The 23,197-nt window shown below is 37.0% G+C and overlaps 1 protein-coding gene across 2 annotated transcripts in view; it reads right to left on the bottom strand.

Moving 5' to 3' along the window:
- Nucleotides 1–8,065: 8,065 nt before the first annotated feature.
- Nucleotides 8,066–23,197, bottom strand: part of KIFAP3 (kinesin associated protein 3) — a 152,312-nt gene continuing 137,180 nt past the window's right edge. The window contains exons 20-21 of one of the 2 annotated variants that reach the window (XM_029935003.1): nt 12,531–12,599; nt 8,451–8,538 (exon numbers count right to left, since the gene is read on the bottom strand). In XM_029935003.1, the coding sequence (XP_029790863.1) occupies nt 12,554–12,599 (46 nt within the window). In that variant the 3' untranslated portion in view covers nt 8,451–8,538; nt 12,531–12,553. Of the gene's footprint in view, nt 8,539–12,530; nt 12,600–23,197 lie in introns of both variants that reach the window. The other variant, XM_029935002.1, reaches the window with a different exon arrangement.

The raw sequence follows: 23,197 nt of genomic DNA on the forward strand, positions 1-23,197 counted from the left end.
CGGTATTCATCATGATAATAAGTTGTTACTTTTGCCAATAAATACTCACTTCTGACACTCACTGTGATAATTAGCAAAACATCCAGTGTCATCAGAGATCCAATTGGCTAAAGTATTTGTAGCCCTGTCCCTGGAATGTAGCCTTTCTGGTACGCTTCCAGCCAGCTATCTCTGGAGTGTGATTCCTGATTACTAAGAACGATGCATAGCTTCAACCAATTAACCCACGCAGAATATTCCAGTCAGTGCTGAACTAGTTTAAAGACAGTAACAGACATCATACCACCATGCTTTAAAGAATATTGGCAACACTTTGTAAACTGTAAACACTATACAAATGTTGCAGTACCTTAAACCTCATGTTACATGTTCATATTTATTCCACAAATATTTAACATATACCTTTCCTGGGCAATGTACTATGCTGACCGCTAAGAAGGAAGAAGACACAATCATTGCAAAAAAGTGAGTTCAGGAGGCCCAAATAAAACTTTTTTTTCTTTTTAAATGATTGAGGATGTGCAGGTAGCTTAATGCTAGAAATGTTATCTTAGTTTTGCTAAGTTCCCTGCCCCACCATCAATATGTAAGTTTCAAGCTACTGTTGTGTGAGGCAAGATATGAGCTAAATGACTCCACATTTCCTCGATTCTCCATATTTACTTACTCAGTACAGCAAATACTTTATTTTTTTTAATGTTTGTTTATTTTTGAGAGAGCGAGAAAGCACACAGTGGGAAAGAGCAGAAAGAGAGGGAGACACAGAATTTGAAGCAGGCTCCAGGATGCAGGGCTTGAACCCACAAACCATGAGATCATGACCTGAACTGAAGCTGGATGTTCAACTTACTGAGCCATGCAGGTGCCCCAAGCAAATACTTTATAAAGGCTCATGGTGTACCAGCCTCTGCTGTAAAGACTGAGGAGATATTGCCAAACAAGACAGGATTAATTAATTCCCTGTTCTCACAGGCCTCAAATTTTAGGGAGTTAATGGGAAAGGGGAGAAATATATATAAATGAACAAAGGTTAGTTTCACAATGGTTAATTAAGTTCTATTAAAAAATAAATCAAGGTGTTGAGGTGGAGGCATTCTACTCTGCCCTTCAAGATTCTTCCAGCTCTACTAAGGATTAAACTGACATGAAACAGACTAGCAGGAGAAAGTCAAACAAAAGTTTAATAATATGTATACTTCCTATACCATGGGGAAGACCCAAGAAAACAGTAACTCACCAAAATGGCCAAAGCTATCACCTTAAATCCCATCTCCAGCTAAAGACAGAAGGATTTGTGGTAGAGGAGACATTTATAGAAGTTTAGCAGGAAAAGTCCAGTAAACAAGGATAAGTTAGTAGGTAGATCTAAATCCAATCCTTCTCCACTGGTAACAGTTTCTAGAGATTTAGGGTCATCTCTCTTTTATGAATGGAGATTTCCTTTCTACATGTAAATATCTCTTACAAAAGGGTAATTTCTTCTTTTAAATAAGTTCTTTTTGAGAGAGAGAGAGTATATGCAAGTGAGGGAGAAGCAGAGAGAGAGAGAGAGAGAGAGAAAGAGAAAATCCCAAGCAGGCTCTGCACTGTCAACATCGGTGGGGCTTGAATCCACGAACTGTGAGATCATGACCTGAGCTGAAACTAAGAGTCGGACCTTTAACTGACTGAGCCACCCATGCGCTCCACAAGAGGGTAGTTTCTACTCATTTTTCAGACCTTTTCCTGTGTCTGCAGTTCCTTAAAAATAATCAGTTTACAAAGATCAAATATGCCAAAAGAGGTGTATCCTGGAGTTTAATTCATTTAAGCCACGCATCAATGCCATTTTACATCTGAGGAAACTGATGTACAAAGAGATTATGACAGAGTAGGCAGTTAGCTAGATATGAACAAGGAATGGGACTTTCCAGTAATTAAAAAGAGGGGTGAGTGTCCAGCTTCGGTTCAGGTCATGATCTCATGTTTGTGGGTTCGAGCCCCACGTCGGACTCTGTGCTGACAGCTAGCTCAGAGCCTGGAGCCTATCTTCAGATTCTGTGTCTCCCTCTCTCTCTCACCCTCCCCTGCTCACACTGTCTCTCTCAAAAAAAAGTAAAACATTAAAAAAATTTTTAAAAAGATAAAAATCAAGAAATCGCCAATGATCCCCAGAGCATAAAGAGCTGGAAAAGACCCCAGGGGATATGCATGCATTCTCTCCTATAACCTGCTGCTCTACAGTAACCTGTAACTTAATTCTAATACATTTACATTGTAGTTTTGATCCTTCCTGGGGAAGATGGCTGACATGACAGTTCTGACAAGGGCCATATACGGCCAAAACTCCCCCTCTCAACAGGTAGGAGTCCCTTAGATGATTGGAAGCATACTCAGCCTTGGAAATAAATGAGCTCTGTAAGTGAAGCTAATTGAAAAGCAACATTTCCTTAGCCAGCCCTCCTGGGATCTAGGCCTTGATGGGCAGCTCCACGTCCACCTGGTGCAAGCTGTAATATTCGTGCTCTGTGGGCTTTGACTTCACAGTCACACACTAGCCCAGTGCTCATTACACAGCAGACTTGAGACACTGGCAAATTGTCGGTTAGGAGGAAAAAGAGCTGACTCATAAGAGACATTTATTCTGCTTTTAAGTAGCAGTTACCAACCTCCAGATTCCATAATCCTTTACTTCAGTTCTCCCAAACTGCCAACCTAGCAAGATTAGGAGGCTTGGAAGAGAAAAGGGGTAGAGGAGATGATGTGCATGTGAAACTTTCTTCTCACAGTTCATGAACTGTAGCATTTCTATACTGAATGTCATGATTATTAAGCACAAATATATATATATTTTTTACAGTGGAAAGTCTTGTATATTGGACTTGTGGCAAACAAAATCTTTCTAAATGCTTTCAGAGATCATGATTTGTAGTTACTGATAATTTTGCTGACAGGTGAATTTAAATTATCCACACTTCAGATGGTATGTTGCTCTCCATTGCTCTTCGTGTAGCTAACTCTCATGAATTCATAATCTTAGTATCTATGGAAAATACTTGTGGCAGTGATGGATGCAAAGAGAAAGTCAAGAGGCTTAAGGAATTCCTAGGACTTGTGATTTTGGAGGATTTCTGTATGCCTTTGCATATATCCCTGATGGAAGCAATTGCTGCATCACAAACCATCACAAACTTAGTACTTAAAACACCACATATTTTGCTCACAGATTTGCAGGGGTTTGGGCAGGGCACGACAGGGCAGCTCCTCTTGGCTCCTGTGGCCTCAGCTGGGGCGGCTTGAGGGCTGGGGGCTGGAATCATCTGAAGCTCATTCACCTCTGGCGGCCGACTGGTTGTCTGCCAGGCCTCAGCCGCAGCCACCTACTGAAGCGCATACACGTGGCCTCTCCTTGTGGCTTGGCCCTCTTGCGTCATGGCAGCTGGCTTCACGAATGAGCATCCCAAGAGAGTGAGGCAGAATTGTAAGTATTTTTATGACAGCCTTTATGCCTTCTGCTTGACTCTATTGGTTGAAGTTAAAAAAAAAAAGTCCACCCAGGTTCCAGGGGAAGGGACATAGACTTCATTGCTAAATGGAGGAGTATCAATATCACTTTGTAAGACCAGCGTGTGTGATGGAATATGTGGGGGTGGGCATCTTTTGAAAATACAACCTGCCACATCATCCCCAAAACTCTGAAACTTCAGACGACAGCGATTTATCATTTTCCACAGAGTCAACTATCTGCCATTGGCTGGGTGGTTCTTCTTCGGTCTTGCTTGAATTTACAAGACTGCATTTTGGTGAGATGTGGGCTGAGGGAGGGAGTGCGCTCGGCTGGGGCAGCAGGGCTTCTCTCCCCAGGTTTTCACAGCAGGTCGGGCTCAGGGAGCGATCCTTAAGGGCGAAGGTGGAAGCTTAAGTCTTCCTGAGGTGTAGGCCCTGGACCCATACATCGTTTCTGCTGCATTTTGTTGGTCAAAGCAAAATACAAGGTGAGCCAAAATTTAAAATGTGCTAACGCACAGTCTATCTCATGATGAGGAGGGCTGAAGGATACCATGGCCATCTTTTTCAATCAATACACATTGCTTTCTGGCCCCAGTTATTGACATTCTGTTCCCATGCAAAATCTGTCCCCTCTCCCCCGCCAAAGTCCCATATCATTATGGCATTAGGCTCTGGCTTGTAGTGTAAGATACCGTCATAGAATCATATTCAGGTGAGGATGAGGCTTCTTGGGTGTGGTTTACAGGTTCTCCTCTAGTATGGTTCCTCTTGATTCAGAGACTTGCGAACCGAAAGAAGTTATCTGTCACCTCCCGTGTCTATTCCCACCCAACACACAAAGGTGAGACAGAGACAGGATAATCACCAAGGATACTTGCATTAAAGGGGCCCAATAGGAAGTTAGTGTTCATTGGAAATCTGAAATCCTGCTAGGCACACTTGCAGCTTATAAAGTGCCCTTTGGTCTGGAGTCAGAGGATGTTCTTTAGTTAGGGCCACTTAATGTCAAAAGTCTGAGGGCAGTCTATTTCTTGGAAGGCATTTTGTCTTTCTCTTCAGGATTCTTATGAAAATTTTAATTCATTTTCTCAAGAGTTTTTCCAGAATATATCAAGATAGATGTCACACCCATTTTTAAAAATGATTCACATGTTGTAGGGAAAAGTCCATTTTAGCTCAGAGGCATTTTCTTCTATTATCTTTTTGGCTATTGTTCTTATACCCTTTTATTATTTTTTTTAATGTTTATTTATTTTAGAGAGAGAGAGATCAAGCACGAGCAGGGAATGGGCAGAGAGAGGAAGACATGGAATCCAAAGCATGTTCCAGGCTCTGAGCTGTCAGCACAGAGCCCAATGTGGGTCTTGAGCCCACAGACTGCAAGATCATGACCGGAGCTGAAATCAGACACTTAACTGACTGTGCCACCCAGGCACTGCATTCCTATACTTTTTTAAAAGGACTCTTTTATTGGAAAACCGACCAGCCAAATGTTGGTGCTCTGATTTTTACCTTCTATGTTATTCATATTTAATCTACATTTTTCTCCTCTGCTTTCCCAGAGAGCTTTAGAATTTTTCTTTCCTATTACTGATTTTTTCAGTATTATTAATTCTATTCTTTAAAAAAAATTTTTAAATGTTTATTTATTTTTGAGAGAGAGACAAGAGACAGAGCATGAGTGGGGGAGGAGCAGACAGAGAGGGAGACACAGAATCCAGGCTCTGAGCTGTCAGCACAGAGCCTGATGCAGGGCTCGAACTCACAAACTGTGAGATCATACCTGAGCTGAAGTCAGCAGCTTAACCAACTGAGCCACCCACGTGCCCCTTAATTCCATTCTTTAATGGCTCTCTATTTCAGGCAAGTCTTTATCCCAAACAGTAGGGAGGTTCTGCTGTACTCCAAAGGGAACATATATTGAAGCCTAATGCATTATGCCTTCAATTTAGTAGACTTTCAAGAACCTGGCTGGAATGTTTATGTGGGATTTTTTGTATGTGAAGACATACCAGTATTTTCTACATTCCCCTTAAACTAGTAAAAACACAAAACTCCCAAAGACGCAAAAGAACCCAACAACTCACCTCACTGAAAACCTCAAAGAATTTGGGAAGACTTGCTAATAATCAAGACAGTTGGGTGGATTTAGGAAAAAACCCTCCAGGAAACACTTGGAAAAAAGTAGGAAGATCAGTTTATCTTTCTCTTACTCTGTTTTATAACTGAAGACCAGGAGGCTAGTAAAAGCTAATCTTGAAACAAGAATCAAAGACTCTAAAAGCAGACCTTCCACTGTGTTGAAGAAAAAAACATCCTTTTCTGCAGGACCTTCTGACTGTCAGCTCTGATCAGAGCTGCAAATAGTAACAGTATCAGGTTATTTTGCGTGATGGACCCCGTCTATCATTTCTGAAGCTTCTGTAAAGTCATGGCAAAATTTATAGCTTTCTGTTCTCATGTGCTGTGCAGAATTAAGCACTAGGTGCTTATCCCGCATATGGAAGGTGATAGGAAAGGGTAGAGAGTGTCCTCCTCCCCAAGTCCTGACTGGACACGGTGGCTCTCCCATGGGGAAGGCAGCACTGATCTTATGATGACCACCACAGATGCAGCCGTGGGGGCACAGGAGGAGGAAGAAGAACATGAGGAACCTATTCCTGGCCCTACGTGACAAAGGACCTTAGGGAACTCCCAGAAAGAGCAAAAAACTCATGAGAAATAATTTCCAGCTATACACCAAGGCCTAAAGCCATGGCAATTTAGTCATTAAAGTAAATGTGACTTTAATTTGTTATCAAAATTTAGTGAGGCCAGGATATTTGACTTACATATCAATGGTATTTCTAAAAGTACCCAAGGCCAAAATCTTTTGTTCTCTGAAGTATGTAAGAATTTTAGATAATCTTCCTTATTCCTTTAGTAAAATGTTCCTTCATAAATAATGTAAAGGTAAACCAGCCCATGCCTGAGTGGAGAGTTCATGATTTCTAAATTTGTGAAGTCCCAAAAGAATGCAAAAAATATACAGAGAGTGAGCATGTGCATGTAAGCCTCAGTAAGCACAGCCCTGGAAATGTTAGGACCTGCTGGCAACGTCCTTCCTAAATCAATGTACAAGAGCATGAGGGAAGTTATGTGTTAGAATGTTTGCTTTATCTTTCTACTAATGTCACTTACTATATCGCGTGTTTTATACTTTGTAGGTATGGTAAGTGATATTTAGTACTGAGGTTACTGGATTGGAAACATGGAGACAGGACAGGTACTGACCAAATATGTACGCTTGGTCAAGTCTTTTCCTGTCTCCTAGCGACAGTTTCTTCAACTGAAACAGTATGACAAGGTTTTGCATCAAAGACCCTTACCAGCTTTAATATCGTGTAGTTAAAATGGAAACTAAGACAAATAAATGTATGCTTTTAGAAAGCACAATTAGTTGGTGAGCTCAAAGGCACACATACTTATCTTAGATTCACATATTCCCTAGGAACATATATACTTCCTTATACATAGCAGGTAATTAAGAAAATCTATTTATGATATTTAACATTTTTATGTATTTGATTTCTCAAATACATAGACTGAGTTATTTAAAAGGCCCTTTCCAGCTCTATTATTCTACTTAAAACATAAATCAAGCCAAATAAATAGTGTAGCAGCTCAGTGAGATTTTCAATTCAAGGACAGAAGTCTTCTCTCTGATCTACATATTCCCTTCAAAGCCTCATATAATTCCTTCCATAGCTGGCACTCAAGCAAATATCTCTAGATTATAGTTATTCATTTTGCTTTTTCTTTAAAAAATTTTTTTTACATTTATTTTTGAGAGACAGAGAGAGTGAACAGCGGAGGGGCAGAGAGAGAAAGAGACACAGAATCTGAAGAAGGCTCCAGGCTCTAGGCTAGCGGTCAGCACAAAGCCCAATGTGGGGCTTCAACCCAAGAACTGTGAGATCATGACCTGAGCCAAAGTCGGATGCTCAACCAACTGAACCACCCAGGCGACCCTCAGTTTGATTTGTTTTTCAAGTAAATCTCCAACACTGTAACATGAGTCACTTTAAGAACACATTATTAATTACAGTGTTTAACTACCTAAACCTTATAAAGACAAGTACGCAAATGGGAAATGGGTGAGAAAAATATTGTGTTCCTTAATTTTCCTCAATGAGACTTAAGGCTTTTCCATACTTTAGATTCCATGAGTAATAAAATTTGAAAGCCCAGTACTAATCTAGTTTCATGTGCACTAACATGTCTCAGGTGTTCGACCTTAAAATCAGAAAGACAAGAATTCAAATCGCTGCAGAGACTCTGTATACAGAACATAACCTGTAGCACACATTCCATTGCAAATTGAAAACTCCTAGTTAACTTCGGGAAGCAGCCCTGAAAAGGCAGATGGAATGGAACAGTGAGGTGACATTCTTTTTATAAACTTTAAAGTAGCACACATCACATGAAACACTTAAGAGTTTACAAGGGGAAAAAAGGGCAGGGGGAAAGAAAATTCATATGCACCCTATATAAGCATGAGACTCTTAATGAAACACATTAAATAGAAACACATGACTTTTGCTAATTCATTTGTACTTTATCCTTCTTTTTAATAGAAATTAAATTAGTCACTTCATGTACATAATGCAGTGTTTGTTTTCCAGTCTAGTTGCTTTTCAGGATTTTCTTTTGCGTCTCTTTGAATAACATGGGCAATGTTATTCAGCAATCGAGAGGTGGCTTGATGAGTGAACAGTGTCAAACATCAACAGTACTTAACAGAGGACAGAGGAGTCAGAGTTAATTTGTAGCTACCAACATGGAAAAAATAAACACAGACCCACAATAATATCAACATGCATTATTAGCCAAGATTCAAAGTTAGCCCAACCCACACAGATTTCTTCTAAGTGGAGAGTACACGTGGAAAAGGGGTGACTTTATCGAGTCCCGAAGCCATAGAAGTAAGGTTCATCAGGGCGGAATCCATAAGCTGTGGCAGGCCGTCCGAGAAGGCCAACTGACTGGCCAAAGCCATCCATTCCAAGGCTGAAAAGAGAAAAAGGAATGATAAGTTGTATTTTTCATCATACGTCCACAATGCCAGGCCAAGGGGAGGCCAGGGACTTTACACCTCCAAGATTTTCTTCCTAGCAGCAGAAGTGATTAATGTGGCTATCATTAAGCATTCTTCTTCTTCATATATATCATATATATATATATACACATATATACACACACATATATGATATATATTTAATATTAATTTTATTAAATTAATATAGCCACAAAAATGTGTATAATAAATATTTCTAACAGTGTGTGTTAGAAATGTTGGAAACCTCTGTCATTGGGTACTATTCAAGACAAAGAGGAGGAGAGATCAGAAAAGTTTTAATAAATTACATTCATATGGCTTTATGCCAGAATATGAAAAGATTTTATGTGCTAGCAATTATCTGTAATACATTGCTAGGGAACAACAACACTAAAACTAGTAAAATGAGTTTTGTTATTTATAATAAGATTTTTTTCATATAGGATTATTAATTATCATGCACGCATTTTGAGTTTTAGCAGTAAAATGCTCACTCAGGGTCAATCATACTATAAGCCTAAGACTAGAACAAGTCAAGGAATTTTACAACATTTGAGTTAGTCAGATTTGGTCTGCAAATTTTCTCTGACTCAATTTTAAAGAAATCATAATTTCTTTTGAATTACAACAGGTAATTATACATTTTGTTTCCATTGATTTTATGGAAATAATTAAAGCCTAAAGATGACCTTCAGGGTTATGATGACATTTGATGCATTTGATTCACTTTAAAAATTATTCTTTCATCTATTAGTAAATTTAAAAGAAAATCTGTTCTCCAGAGCACTTTTTAAGGATCAGAGAATTATCCAACACTTAGCCAAATGACAGGGTACTTATTTGGCCAGGCAAAGATGGCAGCTGGAGCATGCTCATGCACAGCTCATGCAGTGAATGCTTCTGAGCTTGTCTGCAATCAAACGAAAATAACTTGTAATATAGAAACATAAACTTTGAAAAAATAATATATTTAAATGATTTATTTGAGGAGTATACTAGATGGAAACATACTTTATCAGTAAAATCTCAGTACAATTAGAAAATATATTCATGTAGGGACTACCTTGCTCTCAAAACTCAAAATGAGGTTAGGTTAAAACACAATAGAAGTTAACTATTAAAATGTCAAAGCTTTTAAATAACTTGTGTGTGTACATGTGCACACGTGTGTGCATGTGTGTACTGGGGTAGGACTAACTAGTAAGTATAATGAGCCATAACACACAGAGGGTGTATTACTCCTGTGAATCCACTGCTCAGGGAAATGGAATTTCTGAGATATAAGTTTTAGGTTAGTATTTGTAGTGAGTGATTCTGAAGAGAACAAACTTCCTGGGCTCCTTCTAAATATGTGTCCATGATTCCCAAAAGTTGGTTGAAATTTTGAAGTCTGAATTTTATTTTGAAATGGCAAAACAGAAGCACATCCTTCCCACCCTGGTCTTCTGGGAAGAAAGACTAATTTTATGATGAAGGAAAACACTGCTCTAGAGGCAGCTTTAAAGATGGTACAGAAATTCATGCAGTCCATGCACTCAGATACACTTGCATCGGTTTAAAATTAGAGCAAAAGTTGGCCGTTGACATTTTCTCTCCTGAAGCACTAAGGCTAACAAATACTCAGGTATCCAGACAACTCTCAGTTACGTAAAAGTTGACTGTATAGCTTATGCATTTCAACTTTTTCCTTTTTCAGCTTTCTACTATTACCTGCTTACATATTTTAGCATCTCTTCCAAGCCGTAATAGTAGGAGACTTAGGTAGAGCTCAAGTTAATTTTATCTTTGTTTCTCAATCAATCTAGAGGCTTCCAAGGGCTTAGAAGCACGAGGCGCAGAGTAGATCAGTAAAGAAACAGGCAAAGACACCTGGAAGAACATGTCACAGAGGCACTCGTAGCAATATTGCTGTAATTCTGTCTAAAAGAAGAGAATCCTCAGAAGGGAGGTACCAACCCACACAATTCCTCAGGGTGACCTATAACACTATTGGGAATATCTGACCTTTTTGACAGGCTTGTCTTGATTGAGGAAGGGACCTTAAAAAAGGTTCTGAGAGCCTGAGGTCATTATATATGCAAACTGCAAAAACTGTCTTTTATTTCTTAGGACCCGTAGGCAAGCTTCTGATCATCGTTTTCCCATGTGGCTTGACAAGAGGGTAAAGAATACACTTAGACATTATCCAATCTGCCTGATGTAAATTGACAAATGGATATTCACATTTTTTTGAATTCTCAGTCACATTGTTGGTAAGGATTTGAACCCTGAGTCAAGTTAAAGTGAGATCGAATCTTGAACAGTGGTGAGTTTCAGTTTTTGACCCTGCAAGTTTACTGTAATAAAATTCTATTTTTGTGGTAAACAGTTCATCCAGAGACATCTGTGTGTTCTGGCTAAATTGTTTGAGCTTCCACAGATATTATTTGGGAAAAAAATTTTAAGGAGAAAAATCAGAAACTCTTAATTACATGAAATAGAAGTTGGGGTTTTGATTTTTTACTTTGCTTTTCTGTTTGGAGTGTCATTGTAACTACTGTATTGTAAATGATGGGAAATAAATGCATATGTTAAAAAATGAGTTTTTCTATAATGATCCATCACACACCACAGATGAACTTGCTGCTTAAAGATTATCTGAAACATTATGACCAGTTTGAATGGTACTTTGACAGAAGTCCTAGGTCCTTTTGTATTATGAAAAAGCAGCTATATCACAATATCTTCTAAATAAAATTCACTCTGAAACAGAAGAGCTTGATTCTCTAATCTCTCATTTGGTTCTATTATAGATGGGACACTGGATTTTCAGGATGCTAAAACCTGAAGCTAGATATTCTTCTGGGGTATGTGGACACTTGCTCTACTTTCTCCCTTGGAATAAAGATATAGCCTCGTTATATCATTAATTTTGATTCTGGTTCAAAACCAGGAGCACCTAATCACGAGCTTTCCTTTAAACAGGTGCAGATAGATTTTTAATGTAAGTTTGTCTAGGAGATAGAAATGTGAATACAAAAGGGGAAGTGTGGCAGCAAAACTTGTGCTTTCCTGTCCCACCAAGGACGCAGAGTACACAGTCACAAAGGCACTTGCATGCCCTCATTCGGAACCCCGAGAAACCAGAGAAGCTAAGCTGTGACACCGCGCACCTGTTCTTGCCGCGTGTGGCCCTTCTCCTTCGGATGAGAGTATGTATGTGACTGTTTATGCTGGAATTTACTCTGACAGCACACGTCTCTTTCCACATGTACATACTTTCTTCTGGGCACTCCTAACCTACATCAAAGCTGTGAGTCCTCTAGAGCAGAATATGCCACCACTAGCCCACTAATTTTTTAAACAGGACTGTGTAATGTCGTTTAACCATTATCCTCAATGTCTAGATATCATTTTTTAGACCCTTAAATTAGAAAAATAACAAAATTCAATTTCTTAAAAATATATTATTTCTAGTTCAAAGAAAATGGCTACTATGTCTTGTGAAAAGACAACTAAGAAAGGTAAGGGTCCCCCAAATCCATCTGCTACTAAGCTTTCTGTCTCAAGAACAATGATTTGGAGGTGCCTATAAAGGAAAATGACAAATTCTTTGTAACTAAGAGTTACATTTAAAATTCAACAACAAATATAAAATCACATCAGGATTTTAATTTTACATGAACATTTAGAAATCTAATTAGCATTCAGCAAGCAGGAGACGGAATTTGCTGTAATATTTACAAGGCTTCAAACAAATTTTTAACAGCATTCATTATATTTCTAAACTTGCGATGGTTCAGAGAAGGGAAAAGAGGGAACTGAGGCATGACAAGTGGCCCTTCACATGCAGCACATCACAAGGGGACCGGCAGCCAGTAAAGGATGGTAAGCACTCTGCGACTCTACTTAGACTTCTGTGCCAGGGTTGACATTCCCGTAGGGAGGGAAGAAAATCACCTACCTCTAGCTGTTTGTGAGGCTTAATTAGTGCATATTTGTAAAGCACTTTGAAATCCTTGGATGAAAAGTGCTGCATAAGTGAAAAGTATTATCATTATTTTACTAAAATTCAATGAAAGCAACACAAGTCTTTATCTTCTTTGAAATTCCCAAGTCAGCAAAAGGAATGCAGGGCAAATGATGAGTATATTAGAGGATGCTACAAAAATAAAATAAGTTCAAGCCAAGTTCTATTTTCACAGGCCCACAGGATCTTTGGTTTGGAAATACTTCTACAAATAAGCTAGACTCTGCTTCCATTCACAGCACCCTTGACAGGGTCTATCGAATTCTTTGCAGAACACCTCCAGGAATGGAAGTGTTCACAAGGCAGTTCCTTCCATTTATGAACTCATCTAACGGTTAGAAAGTTCTGTATCTTGACCTGTAATCTGGTTGTATTAGTTCTAGAATTAGCCTCTGGAACCACGAAAGAAATCTAATTCTTCTTTAATATGGTTACCTCACAACTCTTATTCACTCAATCCTCACGACATGGTGTCTCAAATCTTTACCATCTGATTTGCTCTAGAAAATAAATTTTGAGGGCTACCTGGGTGGCTCAGTCGGTCAGTGTTGGACTTGGGCTCAGGTCACAATCTCGCAGTTTGTGGGTTTGAGCCCCAAATCGGGCTCTGTGCTGACAACTCAGAGCCTGGAGCCTGCTTCAGATTCTGTGTCTTCCTCTCTGCCCTTCCCTTGCTTGCTCTCTGTCTCTGTCTCTCTCTCTCTCAAAAATAAATAAACATTAAAAAACTGGTATCATTTCTCTTTTGAAATGGGTTTTTTAGTTATACTTTTACCATTTGGGAACTGAGAATGAAAAGAAAGAATATCAAAATTGGTCAAAAGTTTAGAGGTTATAGTGCATTGGAATGAAACAATTTTGCCATGGGAATATGCTTCATCAAATAACTAAGAGGCTGTAGTATTCCACGTAGGTGAATACCAGACTGTAGAAATAGCTTGCTTTTGTATTAAATAGGAAGAACTAGACTATTCCGGCAGAAGAAAACATATTTTTCTTGAAATTCTTATACATAGTAGTGAGCAGTATGGACTGAATGAGATAAAGCCTATAAAATTGTACCTAACATTAGATGTATGATAAAATCAAGATCTAAATGCTTGTAATTTATAAACCAACCACTAGATGGAGAGCTTGTCTTATCATTGAGTGTCATTTACTTTTATAAGGTTTTAAAGCACGTTTTATCAAATTTAAACTTTTCAGCATATTTAACATTGAGAGAATGTAGTTTCCATTGCACTTATCATATAGTCTATGTTTTCATTTTATAAATGTGAAATAATTTAGAGCTAAACAGGAATGTCATTCATATGCGAAAAAGTGAATGTGGGGACCTATGAAAATGATAGAAGATGCTGATTGTCTTGGGGATTGAAAAATGTAATGTACGTGAATGTTGAGTACTACTACTATAGGGACAGCTTCTAAAATTGTCACAACCTGTCAAAAGCATCTTGTCTCTCTAAATTCATATGCAATAAATGCATATTTTAGGTTGCTAAAAGTGTTACTTATTGAACTTGAGCCTTTGGATTACTGAGGTAGGCACAATTAAGCAGTCTTCTGATGTGCTTTGCCAATATATATCAAGTTTAGCTATCATTTCCCATTTAGTTTTTTATTCTTAATCTTTTAGATACATAAGTATCAATTTTCCTTTTATTCTGATAAAACTAAATGGCTAATGACAAAGAGCATTTTAGTGAAATCAAACCAAGTAACATTTTCCCCAAAATCAAGGGCAAATGATAGGAGTAGTGGGAGGTTGTCCTTAAAGTACTCATCTGGAATTTATTTTAAATAAGGTTTTTAAAAGACATCTGTCAGTTCTAAGGGGAAATATACCACCTTGGGAACAGATCCTTTCAATTTAGTTACTATACTAAGATGCTTCAGAAAAAAACTAATTTGTAGTAATGATGGAAGAAGCATGTGTAAAATAGTCACTGATTTGTTCCAAATGGTAAAGAAATCCCATTTTACTGATGCTCCTCTAATTTCATTTAATTCACACTTCTCTTATTATGCATCTTAATCTGTTGTTTAACCCATTGCCAGGACGTTTTTTAATGATTGTATTTTTTATGTGGAGATGTTATAGTTGGAACTTTTTAATATTATGCTATTGCATTAATTTTCTAAGTTCCTTTGTATTTTTAAAAATGTTACAGTCTAATTGAGAGTTTTCTATTAGCTCTAGTTCCTGGGAATGCTAACTCTCTTGCTGTAATGCCTGGCAGTTCTCCGTCATGACAATACTTTCTTCATGAGCTTTGCAATTTTTATTGTGTTCAACCACAAGTTTCCTTTATTTATTTTTGCCTGTCTGTTAGTCCTTGAACTTGAAAATATGACTACAGAGAGGTTCTGTATTTGTTTATAATACATCAAGATTCCAGAGGATTCCACTGTCCTGAAAACAATTTTAATGGTAACTTCTTGATTTGGGGTTCACTAAGTTAGATGGGTAGTATAAATTCTGGACCCACACTTGCACATGGAGAAAGCTTGTGATTTCTCTTTCTCATGAGTAACTATCCTCCTAACCTAGGGCCTTGGGGCAGAAGATAAGTTTTGGCCATTTCTCTAGTCTGGTGAATTAAAATCACCTAGTCCTTTTTTTTTTTCAAGTGATGAGAAAAAGGCAGCCCATTGAAGTTCCAGGCCTTATACAGGAATTCAGTTTCATTTTCCTATACTATATAACCTATACCTAGTTCAGAGATTATTCTTGTGCGTGTGTCCTACCTCTGAATTTGGCTATGGATGATACATTTTTTAAAATATCTTATCCACCTTTTTATATATCTATCGGGGGTGCCTTCTGAGTCAGCTCAGTATGCCATCTTGCTGGAAGTCCCTTCCACTTTACTCATTATCTGCTCTGCACACTCAAGGAAAGTACTCATCATCTGCTCTGCACACTCAAGAAAAGAATTTATCAACCTTGTATTCCTGTGACTCAGAATTGGCTTGCATGAAGAGAACAATGACTTGAAAGAAGTAACTGGAGCTATGAGAAGGTATTTTCCTTTTCCTTATTTGTAGCAATTAACAGAAAAAAAAAAAAACCCTCATAGGTGCCTAATGGCAGCTGTCAAATGTGATTATCAAGCTGAAGTGCATATTTGCTCAAACCTATAATAGTCTCTAACTTTTTATAATAATCCTTTAATGAAAGTATGCCATTCTAGTCATCTTTAACTTGTATTTCTTCAATTAAGTGCAAGGGCTTCTTGAAATTGTCAGTTCTATACTATCAAGCAATGCCTCATTTGAGAACACCAAATGTTCAGGGAACCTACTGAGCTGCTTAAGTAACCCTGAGGTCAATAAACTGAGTCATTAGCACCTCCTTTGAATAATTGTTTGTCTGTTACTGGTTCAACATTTATATAATCTGTCATAATACCTTGGTTTTTTAAGGTACAAAAATTACTGCTGTAGGCTTGAAGTAGTGAATATAATGTAAGTAGCAGTGTTTTCGCAGTGATGGTTTAACCATACTGTCTGGCACTGAGGGAGTTAAAAGCCTGAACACCACAGCTAATTACTGTGTAATGCTAACCTTAGTTGCTGGTTCATTTTGAGACTCTTTAAAATATGAACTGTGTATTTTACCCCTATGCACTCTCTTAATGATTTGTTTTTTTAGACTGAAATCACTTCCAGCCATCAGTTATGCTCTTGGTCTCTACATATGCACTTCTCCAAGCACAAATATTTCTTTTTCCTATTGGTCTGCCAGCCCTGTCAGAGCAAATTTCACTTTAAACTCAATGCTCTGATACTTAAAACCTCTTGGATTACTCAGGCTGCTAGTGTGATCTATGACCTTCCAAGAATGACAGCTGAACTTTCCAATTTGCTTATACTGCTTGGGGAACTAGAAAGCACATGCCAAATAGGAAAATGTTTCTGATGTTGAACAGAGAGAAGTTCTTGTTGGAGGTGAGAGCAGGAGACTATTAAGTACTGAAAAATACTAATAAGAAATGAAAGGAAACTAAACATGCTGCGAAGTCTAAGACCTTGAGAATAATTCAAAAGTTAATGCTAGTACTCAAAACTTTTTAGTCCAGTAAAAATAGGAATAACGACCTTCGGTTACTGTAAGTTAAGCACCATCCAGACTCTTGAAGTGATAATGCACTATCAAAATGAACAAGTTCAAGATACGGTATAGAATCTAAAGTTATCATGAGTACTGTGCAAAATGAGCTATATAAACCTCCCATCTTCCTTTATGAAACAGACAGAAATCTGACATATGGACACAATCAGAGTACACAGGGCTATCTGACGTGTATGCTACAGATCACTCTCTCATAAATGAAAATTAACGTTAAGTTTCTGTTAACACCTTGTCTCCAAAATCCTTAAATAAATAATACAGTTTGGGGATATTTTGATATACTTTAAAACTTTTCACCTTGTTTTACTACCTTACATAAGAGGTAGATAAGTATTAAAAAAATCTCAAAAATCTTATCAAATATAAGAAGCTTCATGTAAAGTTTCCAATTTATGTCATACTCCACCTCTTCGTTTGTCTCAATAATTTTTAGGCTAATAAAAATCAAATGGTGGTTGACAGGTAAAGACTTTTTTTGCACCTAAAATCAAACCAAGGGACATTTTTCTAAAATCGAGGGTACAAGTATGGATAGTAGAAACTATGTTCAAACAAATTAAAAGTGCATATTTTAATTTATTTTTTCAAATGTTTATTTTTGAGAGAGAGAGAGAGAGAAAGAGAGAGAAAGAGAGAGAAAGACAGAGCAAGCAAGCACACAAACAGGGGAGGGGCAGAGAGAGAGAGAGATACAGAATCTGAAGCAGGCTCCAGGCTCTGAGCTGTCAGCACAAGTCTGACACAGGGCTCAAACGCAAAAACTGTGAGACTGTGACCTGAGCCAAAGTCAAGACTCAACTGACTAAGCCACCCAGGTGTCCAAAAGTGTGTGTGTGTGTGTGTGTGTGTGTGTGTGTGTGTGTGTGTGTTTTAAATAGCTAAGCATGGAAGTGTGAAAATCTGATCCAAAGTAAGTTTATAATATTAAATGTACCACAAAAGGCATTGCCTTACATTATGGTATTTTAAAACATCTATGTTGGACAGTGTTACATAAATTCTTTCAGCCACTAATTCAGTAATCACTATAGGTCAGATAAGTATTTCATAGTTATTTAGTGTCCTCTAAAGCATTTAAAATCTCAGTATACTATATAATATACCAACCTTGCATTTAGCACTAAAAAAACAGGTTCTAAAGTAAATCTCTACTCTTAAATTTTATATGCTCTCTTGTCCTTGAGAATATATTTGTTGTCATGGGTCTGTAAAAAAATAAAAACAAAAGCAAAAAAACACACACCCCGAAATCATTTTCTGTTTATGTCTAAGGCTAATTATAAGATGGCTGTCAAGATATGGATGGATTTAATTCACTATGTTCAGCCAGATTGTAGTCTTCTGCTGATAAAGCCAGGTACTTCTGTACTGGCTTCACAGAATGGGGCCTGTATGCTCTGGGCACATGCGGCACTGCTACCGAGCAAATTCAGTGTAGACTGGAAGGTACACGATTCTGACAACTACTTTTCTGACTTGTACCCTATTGCCATATTTTAAATTAAGGTTATTTTCAAAGCAAAATAAGAAAATATCATACTTTTTTAAAATCACTGATGTACATGGTCACTTTTCCTTCCTGAATTTAAGAAATGGAAAGTATGTTTATTAGCAAAACTAACTTAAGTATGAACTTATCAATAACTCCTGAATTTTATTAAAGTTAGTGGTGTGCAATGACCTCAAACCCAGAATATCTGGATATGATTTCTGCTTCTACGATATAACGTGTTTCTGCCTCTATTTGTAACTGTCATAATTCTCCTTGTAAAGTAAGAATAACAGCTATCCCTTTTAACATCTGCCTTGGGATTATACTTCCAAGTCTCTTATAAGAACAGTACAGAGATTATATATTTGGTGTTGTTATTGTTATGACATATGAAAACGATAGAGCCTTCCCTAAAAATACTTATAAAATTCTGGCTCCTGCCATATAATCTAGAGAGTTAAGAGATACTCAATCATATCTGGCATGCTTCTCACACATGCTTTCTGTTTGCTTTTATAGGGCTGTTACATAATTCATAGAGATTTATGCCTATACGTAGGCAACTAATTGTTATTGCACTAAAATAATGCCATGGCCAATCATATCTTCCTTTCACCATAGTGAGACTAGACTGCTTGTATAAATAAGGTTATTCAAGCAAAACCCTTCAGACTCTATATCATGATCGATGCAAATGATACAACACATGTTGGGATGAAAATACCGGAAACGTCTCTCTGCACGCTTTTCTTCCTTATTTTATATTCAGTGAGTTTATTTTGAAAGTCGTAAATCAAGGGTAAGGTTTTTAGTTATTCCACACAAATCATCACTTCCCAAACTGCACACATTTCTGTGCTTGGGCTTACTGCCGTCTGAAAAGGGCACAGGTCATGGACGTGTCTAGGACAGGGCATTTCCATTCTGTGATGTTCATTATCTTGGGGTTGTGCCAACCTGACAATCTGGGAGTTATAAACAACACTGGGCAACTAACATTTTTGGTATTACAGGCAGTCTAGGGTCTTAGGCAGTATTTCAAACTAGCATAGAGGTACGGCTATGTCAGGGTTTTCAAGCATGCAGGACAAGGAAAGATTACAAATTGATTTATTTAAATTGACTATGGTGTCCACTTGCTGCTGGCACACAGTACCCCCCATCCCAAGACTTTAGGGGAAAAAGGCAAGGTTGCAACTGTAAAAAATGGTAATAGTTTCTTTTTTCCCCTTAGGGTATACAGAGAATAAGTTAAACTACAATAGTCCAATATTTACAAACTCCTTAAAACCCAGAGAACTTAAAAATAAACCTTTTGACACTTTTAAGAATTCCCAACTTTGGGGTTTTTTTTAAACCACCTTAAAAAAGATCTTAGCATGATGTTTGAACGGCCATGTAAATATAATTTTATGGGGTTTTATGTATCAATTTGAAAAGACATACGTTTTAGGTTACAGTTGCAACTTAAAAATTTACTTGCCTAACTATGTTCACAGAATCCTTAAATCCTGCCCTCCTTTCACATTTGAGGGGCTCTAAATTAGCCACTTGATACTGTCCACACAAGTCTGGATTCCTTTTTAAGACTGTACTGCCTTTTAGTTTCTGACAGGCCAATATGAAGGTGCTTTGTTTTTAGCTGGAAAAACCTGAAATGGAAAGAATTTCTGAAAAAAAATGGGATGTATCAATTCTAGATAAAGTTAAACAAAGAAAGTAGTCTTAATTGATATTACTTGAAACAGAATGCAGATATATGTTCACAAAAGATAAGATATTCAGGAAATCATCAATAATGCTCCTGTTTGTAAGTCTATTCAAAGGACTAATTATTTTATAATTAAATCAATCAAAGAGAGGAAGAAATAATTTGTTGATTGTGCCTCTCTAGTCTGAAATGAGACTGTAAAAATGTACAACTTTAACATAAAAACCAACATAGACACACACATTTTACATTTACTAACAATTAACTGTTAAATAGATGTATGGAGTTTAGAAAATTACCAATCATTCTTCTTAAATATAAAAACAAAGTAACATTTGAAAATTTATTTTATTACAGGGGCGCCTAGGTAGCTCAGCTGGTTAGGTATCTGACTTCAGCTCAGGTCATGATCTCACAGTTCATGCATTTGAGCCCCGTGTCGGGTTCTGTGCTGACAGCTCAGAGACGGGAGCCTGCTTCAGATTCTGTATCTCCCTCTCTCTCTGCCCCTCCCCTCCTTGTGCTATGTCTATCCTTCTCTCAAAAATAAATAAATAAAACATAAAAATTTTTTATTTAAAAAATTTTAAAAAGGAAAATTGATCTTATTACAGACTGTCCCACTTGTCTTTCTGAAGTAGGCCTGAGTTCTATTTAATTGCTAGAGGTATTGAGTAGTTCTAAGATTACTAACTGGTCTGGGCTACTACTGAAAGACTGCATGTTGGCCTAAAATTCTTACACGATTTTAATCTACGGGATTACAGTCCATAATTAATCCCCTTAATTCCAGACATCTCTTCCATTTCCAAATAAGTAACAATGGAGGTTTAGTCCCCTTTTTTTTTTAATGAGAAAAGCTGAAACAAATCATTTGTAATCTATAACTCTTTCAATTAAAAGTTTCAAGAATTCATCAATAGCTTTGATACCAGTGTTAAGAAAAGTTCAAAGACTAAAATGTAGGGTCATGTATTCCCTTGAGAACAGCTAACCTCTCTCCCTACCCACCTCCCTGCTATGTAAGAGGAAAGCTTTCTATTCAGTAATCTGTTGTCCATGAGACGGGTGGCACCAGAAATTAACATTCACATCAAACTCTTTGATACAATGTCTCTCCTCAAATCACACAATTATTCAAAGTATGTTTTATAGGACACTGATGTGTTTGTAAAGAGGCATTGTCTCTATTACAAAACCACAACAAGCTGCTGTCTGGACTAATCTTTCCAAAGAGTTTACTCTTTTAATGAAGTAACTAAATTCTAGGGAATTATCAGACCATCAAAGTATAATGTTTTATTAAATAGCCTATATAATTCAAGGGGTTGTATTTCGATAATAATATGATTCTTTGTCAAATACTGTACTGCTTAGCTTAAAATGCAAAAAAAAAAATCTGAATCTATCACTTTAAGAAAATTCATTACACTATCTTTAACGTTTAAAAAAAATTTTATTTTTCTCCAGCTTCGAGATATAATAGACATATAACACCATCAGATTTTCTGATTTTTTTCCTTAAAAATTTCTAAAGGCATACTTTTGTAATGGAAGTTAAGAAACTGCAATATTCCGGGGTGCATGGGTGGCTCAGTTGGTTAAGCGTCCGACTTTAGCTCAGGTCATGGTCTCACAGTTGTGGATTCGAGCCCCGCATCAGACTCTGTGCTGACAGCTCAGAGCCTGAAGCCTGCTTCCAATTCTGTGTCTCCCTCTCTCTGCCCCTCCCCCACTCCTGCTTTGTCTCTCTCTCTCTCAAGATTAAATATTTTTAAAAAAAAATTTTAAAAAAGGAAACTGCAATATTCCAAATAGCATACTCTTAAAAAACTGTTAAGGTAGAGTGACATTCTTTTCTAAAGATTAATTTTGTGTCCTCTAAAGATTAAGGATAATTCAGAAATGTATAATACATTTATTTATTCATTTATTTAATCAGAGTGTGAGAATAACATAAAAATGGGCAGGAATGAGGCACCCCTGGGTGGCTCAGTCCGTTAAGTGGCTGACTCTTGACTTTGGCTCAGGTCATGATCTCATAGTTGGGTCCACGAGATGAAGCCTGGTGCCAGACTCTGTGCTGACTGCATGGAGCCTGTTTGGGGTTCTCTCCCCTCTCTCTCCCCCTCCCCCACTCTCTTTCTCAAAATACATTTTTCTAAATGGACAGGAACATGTATAAGACCAACCATGTCCAAATGCTGACAATGTACTTAGTATTAATTCTTTAATTCCTTTTCAAAGCCTGCTATTTCCCTTAAAAGTTTAAAAAAAAGTTCATATAAATAATAATAGGGTAATGTAAGTTATCTCAAAAAATGTTATTTTAGCCCTGAACTACAATCTTCTCAAAGGGCAATATATCTCCATATCTGTAGAAATTATCCAGTGCTTGCCAATCAAAAAGGTTACTGAATAAAGGGAAATTTAAGTATTAAAACATTTAATGCACATCCTTATCTTGATTAAATCTTTAGTTTATACTCTACAAAGTTAATTTCATTTATCATTACTCTATAAAGCTAATTTCGTTAAATGTCTTTAATGCAAGTAAAAGTTAAAGGTATCTTTTTGAAGTAACAAAATAACCTCCAACAGCATATATGCTATACTTCTGATTACTGATTACCAGCAGGTCATTTTTATTAAGCTCCAGTAATAGGAAAGAAACAGGATCAAAGAAAACCTTTATTCATTTTAAGTGTGACAATCTATTTCTAACAGCTATTTCTAATAAACTATTTGGTAATGAAACTAATGCAAAATCTGTAAAACAGGGACGCTAAAGTTTCTTTTGGCATTAACACTTTATGGTACAGAATGCTTACATTTACTATAGATGAGTACTTCTTAGTCGATTCAAATAGATATGTAATAGTACATGTGTACTAAGAATTTAATTCAATCGTAACTACAAAGACAAGTATCTTTATAAAATACTGTAATTTAAGAGACAGTTTTTTATCTTATATAAAATTTCCCCATATAGTAGAGGTTCCTATCCCAAGTTTTATAATACAAGCACATAATACTATATATCTTGACTGCATATTTAATAAATACTATATATTGCACATTTGAAATACTGAAAAAGTAAAGATTAAAAATAAAATTAAGATGCTGTAACAAAACAAGTTAACATTGAAAGTAAAATACAGCATGGGAAATGGAGTAAGACATATATGTGTTTAAAATAATAGCTCTGACCCTTATAACTCATTTATTAAACAAATATGTACTGAGAAGCTAGTGTGTGC

The sequence above is a fragment of the Suricata suricatta genome, chromosome 3, assembly GCF_006229205.1.
Source record: "Suricata suricatta isolate VVHF042 chromosome 3, meerkat_22Aug2017_6uvM2_HiC, whole genome shotgun sequence".
Lineage (NCBI taxonomy): Eukaryota > Metazoa > Chordata > Mammalia > Carnivora > Herpestidae > Suricata > Suricata suricatta.